This window comes from Phocoena phocoena, chromosome 6, assembly GCF_963924675.1.
Source record: "Phocoena phocoena chromosome 6, mPhoPho1.1, whole genome shotgun sequence".
Taxonomy (NCBI): Eukaryota; Metazoa; Chordata; class Mammalia; order Artiodactyla; family Phocoenidae; genus Phocoena; species Phocoena phocoena.
Window position 1 is genome coordinate 95,285,130 of NC_089224.1, and position 12,311 is coordinate 95,297,440.

At 55.2% G+C, this 12,311-nt stretch overlaps 1 protein-coding gene across 5 annotated transcripts in view; it reads left to right on the top strand.

Annotated features, from left to right (window-relative positions):
- The window catches only part of RGS3 (regulator of G protein signaling 3), a 130,803-nt gene that overhangs the window by 102,689 nt on the left and 15,803 nt on the right, over positions 1 to 12,311 (top strand). For 4 of the 5 annotated variants that reach the window (XM_065879217.1, XM_065879215.1, XM_065879216.1 and 1 more), the window contains one exon: positions 10,448 to 11,413. The exons of the other annotated variant lie outside the window; for it this stretch is intronic. In XM_065879217.1, the coding sequence (XP_065735289.1) occupies positions 10,448 to 11,413 (966 nt within the window). The remainder of the gene's footprint in view (positions 1 to 10,447; positions 11,414 to 12,311) is intronic. 5 annotated transcript variants of the gene reach the window in all.

Consider the following 12,311-nt stretch of genomic DNA (forward strand, 5'->3'; position numbering starts at 1 on the left):
CCTATCACCTTTGTCAGAAATCAAGGGGCAATAGGGTGAGCTGAGTTTTGAAGGATGTGTAGGAGTTCACCAGGTGGACAGAGGAGGGGAGAGGGTTCTGGGAGGAAGTACAGTGAGCACAGATTTAGAGGTGCCTGAGAGGAGAGTGTGCTTGGGGAACTACCAACAGTTCAGCCTGGCTGGAGGGAAGAGGGGAGAAGTGGTGTGGTGGAAAGGCCGGTTGGCAGGGACAGGACACACAGGGGAAGGAGCTGGGACACCAGAGGGTTGCGGTGGATTTAAGCTGGAGGGGAGTATAGTCAGGTTCGTATAAGAGAGATGAGAGACGGTCCCGTGACAGGAGGATGAGTTTGGAGCCTGCTGTCAACCCAGACAAACCCAGCCTTGACATCCCCCTCAGCAGAGACAGAGCATGTCTTCTTCAGGGAGGCAGTGGCAGAGGTAGCAGTGTGCCTGGGGCCTTGGAGGGTGGCCTTTGGCTGCAGGTTTGCGGCTGAGTCCAGTGGCCAGATATACATTGCAGTGTCCTTGAGTGGAAAAGCTTCCCGCCACTCCCACCCCAGCCGCCACCCAGTGCCGCCAGCACTGCAGGCCCTGAAGGAGGAATAGTTTAGGAACTGGAGCAGACGGACAAGGTTGGGGTGGGGGGGGGCGGTGGATCTCTGGAAAGGGGGTGCTTTCTGCTTCTCCCGCCCTTGATGCACCCACAAGGATCCCGGCCTCACCTTGGGCCCTGAGAACAGACCCTTCCAGGCTGGCTGAGATTCAGAGCTGGACAGACCTCCTCCAGGAGAGAGCGGCCTAGAGAGGGGAGTCGCTTGGCCCGGAGCCACGCAGTGAGCCATACTTACCCAGCTTGGCCACCCACCAGCCTCCAGGGCCTTTGGGATGGGCCTCAGTTTTCTCCCCTGCAATGTACAGATAATAATAGTGCCCCCACCCTGGGCTGTGGTCCGAATATGTCAAGTGCCTTCTCCTGGAGTGGATGCAGGGGAAGGGACTGGTGATGATGATGATGATTCCAGGAATTGCAAATATTTATTGAGTACCCACTACGTGCCAGGCCCCCCTATCTGGGTGGTCTCCCAACAGTATCGTGGTCTGGGTACTTGCTACTTCTGTCGCCATTTCACAGATAAGAAAATTGAGCCTTGAAGAGGTTAAGCCGCTTACTCAAGGGCACCGAGCTAGGCGGTGGCAGGGCCAGGATTTGAACCTGGATTTGTATGTCTCCAGACCCCTGTTCTTCACCAGCAGTAGGCTTCCCTCCTCCACCCCTGGCTCTGCAAGTGCTCCCCGTTATCCGAGCTGTTGCTTGCAATTAAGCCTGAGATTTTGGCCTTGGTCTCCGGTGCCTGACGTGACGGAGAGTCGAGAGGAAGGTCATGGCCATGGGCTGAGCACTGCTGTGCCCCAGGTCCTGCCTCCTGCCCCCTGTCACAGCATCCCTGCAAGGGAGGCATCGCTGACTCAGCCACACGGCGAGGAAGTGGGATTCAACGCAGGCCTGCCTGATTCCCAATCCCGGTCTCCTGATCACAGTGCTACGTGTGCCCTTCCCTGAGGTCCTCCTAGCTTGGCAGAGCCTTTTTGTTTGAGCAGCCTAGTGTAGAACATCGTAGAGAAACCACACGCTTCTGACTCTCCCGCCCATGAAGGGGTCCCCGGGTGGGAGGTGGTTTGGGAGGGTCACCAGGTGTATGTAATTCCATAGCAGTCCTGCCCTCACCCGGCGAGTCAGACACCTGCCCCTCAATCGCCACTAATCTGGGGTAAGAGCAGGGACCCTGCATCCGCTATTGCTCACCACTGCCTAGCACAGTGCCTAGGCCCTGGTGGGAGCTTGGTAAGGTCTTTTGAAGACAGAGAGGGAGGGAGAGAGGAAGGGCAGTGAAGGGGGCAGGAAAGAAGATCATGGGGCAGGAGAAGGAGCAGGGCTTTAGGGCCAGCAGACCATGTTTACATTCTGAGTCCTCTACTTACTCAGTTTTTGAAGTTGTGTAACTTACTTAACTTTTCTGAGTCCCAGATTCCTTATTTGTAAAATGGGGCCAGTTTTGTTACTGACCTCATAATGTTGCTAGACATGAGAAAGTGTAGGTAAAGCAACTGTTGCAGTGCCTACTGTCTAGTAGATGCTCAATTAATGCTTTCTCTCTTCCCCTCTCCACCCATCTTTTTCACTGTTTTCTGTTTCCACCGTCTCTAGCTCCACCTTCCTTATCTTTACAGCACTAAGTAAACTTCGCTTTCAGGGTAAAGTTCGAATTCCTTAACATAGCCATGCTTCTGCTCCACGGAACCACCTGCACTTCCTCAAATATTCCATGCTGTCTCTGGCTTTGGCCTGGATACCCTCTCCCATCCCTTTCCCAACCTCCTCCAAGAGCCATCCCAGCCTTTCCTGCTGTCTCTGTGCTTCCATAGCCCCTTGGGGTGGTGGTGAGTCGGTGGGAGATTGACACGGGCCCCTTACCTGGTTCTCTCACCCAGAGACCCAGTGCCTTCGGGGAAAGACGTGTGTCTTGCCACCGTTTGTCTCTGGTGCCCCACACAGGCCCTGGCACAGGACTGGGGCTCTGTAGGTATTTGCTGAGTGTCTCTGGGGGTCGGGGTGGGGGTGAGTAAACCAGGGACGCAATCCTAATGAACCAGAGCAGAACCCGACTGGGGCCATGACAGCAGTGCAGGCCAGGCATTGGCAGGAGAGCAGAGGGCCCCCTAGGCAGGGTATCCCAGGGAGCATTTAACTGGGCTGCAGGAGATGGGCAGGAAGTGGACTTCAGAAGGTTGAGATAATAAGGAAATGAGACAATGCACGTGCACACATCTGGATCAGGGAGAGAAAGAGGGTGCCAGGTGGGAAGGGAGTGGTGGTGGAACTCACAGGAGAACTGGATCTTGAGCAGAGAGCCCCAGGGTGGGGTAGGAGAGGCCCATGGGGCCGCGCTCGCTTTCTGACGGAGGCATCAGTCACCACAGGGACAGGAAGAGACTGGGGAAACTTCTTTTCTCCACTCGTGTGGCTTTCAGATGAGCATAAGGCCGGAGGTGTAGAAGGGGTCTTTGGGGCGGTGGTGTTGGGGGCAGAGACTGCGAGTCCAGGCCCCCCACGCACACGGAAGACCCGAGAAGAGAAGGGGCTTGGCGAGGTGGTGACGGGGGGGGGCACAGTACTGGAAACCCAGACCTTGGAAGCTGCTTCCCCTGCCTGGTGAGAAGCTGGTCATCCAGGAGGGTGGTGGGCATCTCAGCAGGCTCCAAAGGCCAGGCCTGAGGGCATGTTCTTCTGACTTAGCCAGGTGACATTGCCAAGAGCAGGGAAGGTTTCTAAGAGGGGTCCCTCTCTTCTCACTCCTCAGGGCTTCCTCTTCCCTGCATGTTGGTGAGCTGCTTCTCCTCTGTGCCTCGGTACTGCTTTCAGTACAATGGGTGTGCTCCCTGCTCTGGTGTGTCGCCTGCCTTCCTGAGCCCCTGACAGATCAGTGAGTTGTGTGGTTCTTCAGGGACAGAGAATTTTCAGTCTGCAGTCAAATCCCTCCTCCTTCCACTCTCTCCTCCTGCAGTTGGGCCTCTCTTCATAGGGAACGTGAACGGGTAGCTGACTCTAGCAGGCTTGTCAGCCGCCCAGCCTGGACCAGGGACTGCCGAGGTCCTGCCTCTTCCACATGGGCTCCATTACAGAGGAAGTGCCGTGTATTGGAACTGGTACCAAACTAGGTTCTGGTCTGGATTCTAGTCCTGATTCTGTTGTGTGACCTTGGGCATATTGCCTCCCTTCCCTGGGCTTTAGTCACCTTGTCTGTTAATGGAGGCAGCTCCCAGAATTTTCTGGGGAGTCAAAAAAAGGTCAAGATGCCTGGGCCCTACTTTTGGGGACTCTTATCCAGTAGGTCTGGCGCTGGGCCCAGATATAGATATTTTTTAAATGTTCCACAGGTGATTCTAAAGTATATCTCTCTGTTGAGAACCGATAGTCTGGATCAGTACTTTGCAAACTTGAATATGCAAATGAATCACCTGGGATCTTGGTTAAATGTGGGTTCTGATCCAGTAAGTGTGGACTGAGGCCTGAGATTCTGTATTTCATAGGACTGCTGCTGCTGCTTCACACATCCCACTTTGAGTAATAAGAATCTAGATGGTCTGTGAAGTTTATTGGATTGCCCATTCATTCGTCCATCCATTCTTCACTCATGCATCCTCAACCCGTAAAATGGGGAGTGGGGAGAGGTGAGGCTAGAGGGAGAGACAAAGCCCAGCGTCTTCCAGGGCTACAGGATTTGGGCTTTATCTGGAGGGCAGTGGGGAGCCACGTCAAGGTTTTAAGCCGAGGAGTGACAGGGTCAGATTTGCATTTAGAAGACTCCTCTGACAGGGCACAGAGAAGCAGCAGAGGGGCGTGGACCACGGCTGGGAGGTCAGCATCGATCCCAGTGCTAGATGTCATGGTCTTGAGGCAGGTGGTGGTACGTGGAAACGGTGAGAGTGGATTCTTTTCTTTCTTTTTAATCAACTTTATTTTTCAGAATAGTTTTAGGAACTGAGAGGAAAGTACAGAGAGTTCCCAATACTTCCTGTCCCTGCGCACACATAACCTCCCCCAGTGGAAAGATTCTTTAGATTTTACGAGAGACCATCAAGGAGGATTTGGTGATTGGCCGTGGGGTGGCAGTGAAGAGAGAACGATACCCAGGTCTCTGGTTCGGGCGGGTGGTGGCATCATTGATACAGAGACTCTGAGAGGAGGAATGGACTTGGGGGAAGGTCAGGAGTTCAGTTTGGGGTCCACTGACTTGGGAGCACTGGTGGGATATCTGGAAGGAGGTATCCATGTCTGTGCCTGGGCTCCAGCCACACGGGTGTCCTCTCTGTCCCCCAGGGTGCTCGCCTTCCTGGCTCGGGACCTTTGCCTGTGCTGTTTGCTCCCTCATGAGCTTGTCCCTGCCCACTGAGCAGATTTTAGCCTCAGTGTCCTTCCACAGGGTGGCCCTTCCCACACGCCCCTTTATTCTCTCATGGGACCTTACAGTTTTCCTTCACTATGGATCAGTGTTTTTCAAACTGTTTCTGTGGGTGATGACTTGGTTCATACCAGGCCTTCCTCTCCAGCCTGTAAGCTCCATCAGGACAGGGATCACGTCTTTCTTATTCTTGTCTCCACAGAGCCTAGAACATTCTGAGAAAGGGCAGGTCTGGTCTGGCAGCGGGGACTGGGTGTTGTCCATGACCAGATGGTACAGATGGTGCTTGTTGCCTGGGGAGTTGGATGAGTGCTCGAGGGAGCGTGCGGGCCTGAGGTGAGAGGGGGCTGGAGCAGTTTCCAGTGAACAGGACACATGCCGAGAGGCCGGCGATGCAGTGGAGAAGGGGGGGGTCATCGGCTAGTCGGAGGAAACCCAGGGAAGGAAATGTCAAAGCGGGCCGTGCTGCGGTGGTTGCGGCTGCCGTCTGTGGAGTGCTTGTGTACCAGCACGGTGCCGAGCTCTGGGTGTACATCACTCCTCGCACAGCATCCTGTGTTACGGCTAAGGAAACTGGGGCCCAGAGAGGTTACCCCCGAGGTCACCTAGCCAGTAAGTGTGAAGTGGGCAACAGTATCCAGAGCTCTCCCCTCTGTAAGGTGCTGCCTCCGTTCTCCTGGACTTTGCCAAACTTGTTGCAGTGGGGGCGGGGAAGGAGGACAGCCTGGAGGCCCCTGTGGCAGGGTGGTGGCTTCAACCTCTGGGTGTCAAGAAGCCAGGCCTGAGGAGCTGACTGAGGCTGGGCAGGGGTTCCTGGAAGCCGGCATCGAGCCAGAGACCCAGAGGCATGCCAAACTTGGAGGAGCAACCCCGTCTCAAAAGGCAAGCCTGGAGGTCAAATGGCCATGTGGGAATTCTAGTAGCCTGTCTCCCTTTCTCTGACGACTTTCCATTTCACAGAGCACTTTCCTGTCCTTTCTCAGGCTTGGTCCCCAGAAGTGATAGTCTGGGATCACACAGCTAGCAAATGACGGGGTCAGGATTCCAGCCCAGGTCTTCTGGCATTATGTCCAGGGCTCTTTCTGAAAATCCTTTGTAAGGGCCACCCTGAGATGGAGGGAAACGCCAGTTCACCCCCCACCCCCTGACCTCCACCTGCCCGGCCCAGCCCAGCCCAGCCCAGCCCAGTGCAGGAAGTGGTTTCTGAGGGCAGTTGAGGAGCGCAGCATCTGTGGTAGATGTGATGAGTCATCTCAGAGTGCGAGCTGCAGGTTGACTCTGGGGTCAGCTGACCTGGCTCCACGCTTAGTAGTTGTGTGACATTGGGCAAGTTATTTCCAGCAGCCTGCCACCACCCTCAACCCCAATAGCAGGTGGGGGTCTAGGGCCCAGGGGACATAGCTGGTGTGAGCAGGCCTCTGGATGTCACACCTGTCACCCTTCCCCAGCCCGTTCCGAGCCCTGGATTGCGCTGGGGAGAGGATTTGATTATGTCGTAAACAGAGGCTCCATTTAGAGGGCCTGGTTCATTTCCTGAGTGCTTCTAGCAGGCGAGACATGCACAGAATTAGCCCTGGTCCAGCCAAGCCAAAGAAGTGATGGATGGGAGAGATATACACACTCCCCGCAGAAGAGGGGCAGCTGCATGGAGCGCTCGGACCCAGGGCCCTGGGCCAGCAGGCTGGTCTCTGGGGCGCCTTGGCTGGAGTGCTGGATCCTTGTCACTCCAAGCTGCTGTAACAGCTGCCTAACTGGGCGTCCCCAGCTGCCTGCACTTTCTCCATGAGAGTGCTCACCACACTCATTAAGACCAGTTGTCTAACCTCTGTTTTTCTGCTCAGCTGAGGGCAGGGACTGTGTCTGACTTGTCCTCTGCTGTCCCCATCCCCACCCCAGGGCCTAACTCAGTACTTGGAGAATGAATGACTGCGTGTATGCATGCCATGTCCCCATCCTCGCGCCACACCTGCTCACGCCACCCAGGGCAGCTTCACGTAGTACGGCTCTGCCCGTGTCATTCCCTCGCTCACAGGACGATCCCACGCCCGGCATCCATTCTGTACTATGGCTCTCATCTTTATTTCTTTTCCTGTCCTAATTCTCCTACTTGCCACCCTCTCCCCCAAGGTTTCAGAGGCCCCTTCCCCCCCAGGTACCCGATGCCGCCCTAGCTTTCCCAGGAACACAGGCCTGACCACAGCAGCTCAGGTGCTCACACAAGCCCCGTCCAGGAGCACAGGATGGAACCGATGAGCTCTGGTCCTTGTTTGCCAGTGTCTGCCCTGTGGCAGATGGGCCTGGGGGAGGGGCCTCCAGCAGTGCTCACAGCCTGCTCCCCTCCCTCTAGACCCCTGGGGCCCCAAACCGTTGTGTGTAAGGGTCCAAGGAAGTGGGGAGAGACCGTTGGCCGCGAGGCAGGAGTTCTAATACTGAACCAGCCTTGGATTTCTTAGGTAATTTCCTTAGCCCCTGGGACCTCAGTTTCCCTATCTCTAAGATAAGCCTAGACTAATAATAGCTCCCACTTTATCAGATGCTTCTCTGGGGCTGGGCCCTGTGAAGAACACTAACTTAGTCCTGTGAGTCTGGTGTGATATCATGGCTCTGTTCCAGGTAAGGAAACAGGGCAGGGCTCGGAGAAGTCGGGAGGCTTGGCCATTTTCTTGCACGGCTGGGAAATGACACCGCTGGAATCAAAACCCAAGTCCACCTCGGGCAGTCTGAGCAGGAACGGCCGGGTGCTCTGAGAGCCCTCGGTCCTGGGTGGTTTCTCAGCGTCCCTGGGGCGGAGCCTCTCTGGGGACAGAGGCACTTCCCCTCCTGGCTTTGTTTGGCTTGGCCTCGGTTTGGGGCAGGATTGGCAGAGGCAGGCTGACTTGCATTTCTGGTTTTGGGTCCGTTGCTGCACTTTCCCTAGGGGCGAGGTGCGGGGGCAGGCTCAGCGCAGTCACTGCTGGTACAGGCCTGAGCCCCCCACCCCCGCCCCCCAGGAAAGGGGAAGTGCTGCCTGCTCCCCTCTCAGGGCCCAGTGCCAGGCCCCGAGGGCACTGATTGCTGCTTCCCTAGTCCATCCTTCCAGATGGAGGGGTCTGGCGGTGGGTGGGGGCGGGGGGGAGGTGAGAGAGTGTAGGGCACCAGGGAGCTGGCTGCTGAAGTTTGTTTTTCTCGAGGGAGAAGGCTCCCTGGTGGGTGGGAGACGACGGGGGACTGGGCTGCTCTGGGGACTGAGATCCAAAGTGGGCTTGGGAAGAAGGAGCCAGAGGCCAGGCTTTAACCCCAGCTTAGCCCTGGGTTTTTTGTTTGTTTGTTTGTTTTTAGCCTTGGGTTTATGGGCGCCTTGGTCGCTGTCCAGGCTGGGCCCTCTGTCTTCCTGTCAGTGCAGTGGAGGATCTCTCTGACCCCCTGGGAACAAACTAAGGTTCTCAGATGAGATTCCTGGATTGGGGCTCCCGGCATCACAATTGCCAGCTTCGACTCTGGGAGTTTGACCGTCTGCTTCCAGGGGTCCATGGGAAAGATGTGTCACTGTTTGAGGTTCATGGCCGTTGTTTTAATCACCATGACTACCACCACCATCATCCCATTTCAGAGCTTTGGACTTTTTATAGTCTTCTCTCCTGGTGTGTCACTTGGGTACATTGTTTATCCCATTTCATAGGGGGAGAGTCTGAGGCCCAGAGGGTTTAGGGACTGGCTTATCCTGGCCCCGTTGTGTGATTCTAGGTTGGCCCCTGCTCCTTTCTGGGCCTCAGCCTCCCCATCTGTGCAGTGGAGATTTGGGCTCGCTGAAGTTCCAGGGTCTGAGGCAATGAGGTCCAAGGGGTTCCTGGGTGGAGCTGTCTTCATCCCGGAGCTGCAGGCAGGATTTCCAGGGAAGGAAGTCCTCCTGGTGAGTGGGCACCTGTCTTTGGCTGTGCCTGGGAACCAGACCCTGGCCAGATGGTCCTAGAGTCCTCTGAGGCTTCCGCTCCTGGCTCAGCAACTCTCTCTGCACCCCACCTCCCAGGGTGGTGGATGGGCAGAAACTTTCACTGTCATCCTCCCAGGCGATGCTCTTACCCACACCGGGCTTTCACATCCGCTCTGCTGCTCCCAGACAACACTGTGACCTCTGACACGTGTGTGCAGTACCCTGCAGCTGCCCCGACCTGTGGCTGGGCCACTTATTCCCAGATGTGAGGCCTGGCTGGTCCAGGGCTTAAAAGAATTCCCAGCTGCAGGCATAGCCTTTCAGTCTCTGGCAGCTGTGCAGGGGTGCATAAGTTGCTGCTCTCTGGGCCCATCTTCCTCATCGATCAAATGGGCATTTGTGGTCTTTACAGTAAGACCTCTTAACATATGTGCTGAGGTATTTAGCCCTGAAATTTTCCACCTCTGCATGTGTGCGCGTGCGTACGTGTGCATGTGCGTGCGTAACTGTATAGTTCCCAGGGATGTGCGGCATCTTTCTCTTTCATTAGTTCTAGGTGCTGTGGCCTCTTCATAGACGAAACCCGGGCTCTGAGTAGTTCTAGGTCCAGCATTCCAAGTCCTTAACTGTGATGAGGGACCCAACCTAGCCCAGGCCTGACCGACTTTCCCGTGTGGCTATGACACTGAGACACCCCTGACTTTCTCTGAGCCCCAGTCTTCCTGTGAGATAGCTGCTTTTCACACTCCATCGAGGGCACCATTTTTCCCTTTGCAAATGAAATCTGCAGGAACCCAGCAAAAACTCCAAGGGTTCTGAGGGTTGTGTGTGAGGCAGGAAATGCTTCCTTTTTTGTATGTGGAACTTCTGAGGTTCCTCCAAACACAGTTTCAAAAGCACTGGGCGGATGATCCCTCAGTGAGGGTCCATGTGTCTGTGACATATGTCTAGTCCAGGTGTGAGCAAATATTTTGAAGTTCTGGTTTTATTCCAGTTTATTAGTTTCAGAAAGATCTAAACATTCAGAGCAAGTTCTAATTTGAATGACTCACTAAGGATTTTTAAAACCTTTGGTTCAGGTAGAAGATATCCTTTGGCTGGGTCCAGGATTCTCCCACTTGGTGATTGCTCTGCCTTGGGGCTTGGTTTGATTCTGGCCCATGAAGGCAAAGGCTGTCTGGCTCCTCATTTATTCACAGAGTGACTTACTCACAGAGGGACCAAGACATTTCCCTTAGAGGGCCACTGGGAAGATTACGTAAGAGGGGTTTACTCTGCCATGGCCCCTGGCATATGGTAGGAGCCAGATAATGGTAACTAACCTCTCCCTCTTCTCCCGTAAATGACCAACCATGTTTTGATGGATCAGAAGTTTCCAGCAAGGAAATAAGGGTGGGAGCCCATACTCAGTTACGCCAAAGGGACTGTCAGGTTTCCATGTGGCACTTCGGCTTTCACAGTGTAGAGTGTGGGGTTTGGGTCACTGCTTGATTTTGTTTCAATCTCTGTGACATTGGCTTGTACACAGTAGCCTCCACTTGTGAGCCTTCCTCATTTTCTCTTTATTTCACAGATGTTTGAAACAGAGGCAGATGAGAAGAGGGAGATGCCCTTGGAAAGGAAGGGGCCGGGTGCTGAGGACCCCTCACCCAGCAAGGACCCCTCTCGTGGCCAGGATCCTCCTCCAGGACAAGACCTTCCACCCAAAGAGGACTCCTCTTCCAGCCGGGAACCCTCTGCTGGCCCAGAATCACCAACCAGCAAAGACTCACCTTCCTGCAAAGAATCCCCTCCGGGCCAGGAACCCTTGCCAAGCAAGGACTCCTCACCATGCCAGGAACACCCTACAGCCCCAGCCTTCTCTCCATGCCAGGACCTTCCTGCTGGGCAAGAACCCTCTCCCAGCCAAGACCCTCTAATCAGCAAAGACCTCCCTGACATCCAGGAACCCCCTGCCCAGGACCTTTTGCCCCATCAAGACCTGCCCGCGAGCCAGGACCCCCTGGCAGCTGAGCCCCTTGCTAAGGAGACCACGAGCTCTGGGGACCCACCAGCAGCCACAGGAGACTCGCCTATGGCCTCCAGGCCAAAATTCGTGATCCCCGAGGTCCGGCTGGATAGCACCTACAGTCAGAAGGCAGGGGCGGAGGGGGGCAGCTCGGGCGATGAGGAAGATGCAGAAGAGGCTGAGGAGGGCGAGGAGGGAGAGGAGGACGAGGATGAGGACACAAGTGATGACAACTATGGAGAGCGTGGTGAGGCCAAGCGCAGCAGCATGATCGAGACGGGCCAGGGTGCGGAGGGAGGCCTCTCGCTGCGCGTGCAGAACTCGCTGCGGCGCCGGACGCACAGCGAGGGCAGCCTGCTGCAGGAGGCCCGCGGGCCCTGCTTCACCTCCGACACTACCTTGCACTGCTCAGATGGAGAGGGCACTGCGTCCACCTGGGCCATGCCTTCGCCCCGCACCCTCAAGAAGGAACTGGGCCGCAATGGTGGCTCAATGCATCACCTTTCCGTCTTCTTCACAGGACACAGGAAGGTAAGGGGGCCAAGGGTGGAGGGGGAGTGGGTACATAACAGGGTGGGGTGGAGGGAGCGTGCGTCCAGGAGCTGCAGGGAATGAGCCTTTGCTTTGTCCCACCTCTGTTCTTCTCTCAGCCTTCCAGTGAGCCTTCCACCCATTTGACAGAGGATAAAACTGAGGGCCAGAGGGACCAAGAAGGCAGAACCTGGACTTAAACCCAGGACTTTATGACTCCAGATAGTCTTACAGCTCCATTGTACTGGGGGAGCCCACAGAAAGTAGAGCAGGTGTATTTGGATCTAAAAGATCCAACATCATAACTGGAGAAATAGTTATAATTTACACTTGGTCCAGGCCTAGCCAGACTAGAAATCTATCAGCCAACAAGCATGACAACACATATTTCCTCTGTGCTGGCATTATTCTAAGCGATTTACAGGAACTCATTAACTCTCACAACAGCCCTGTGAGGTAGACACTGTTGTGAGGAAACTGAGGCACTGGGAGGTTATGTGATTTGCACCGGGTCGCACGATTTATAAAAGTCTGAATCAGAACTAGAATGTGGCTCCAGGGCTGGAGCTCTTAACCACTGTGCCCTTTGCCTCTTGCAAATGTTTAGAAATAGATGAGTAAGTGTCGACTGATTTCCTGCTGTGGGCCAGGCCCTGTGCTCTGTGCCACAGCAGGGGCCACACAAATGTGTGAGGCTGATCTCAGCCCGTGAGGAATGCTTTTTCCGTGTGGGCCCCGAAGGTGGCCTAACAGTGAAAAGATTGCATCACGGCCTTGAAGCCCGTTAGCCAGCTTGAGCCTGGGCTCTGTCCCTTACTAACTGTGTGGCCTTGGGTGAGTCACTCAGCTCTTCTGAGCCTTAGTGTCTTCTCTGAAAAGCAGAGATGAATAGCACTCA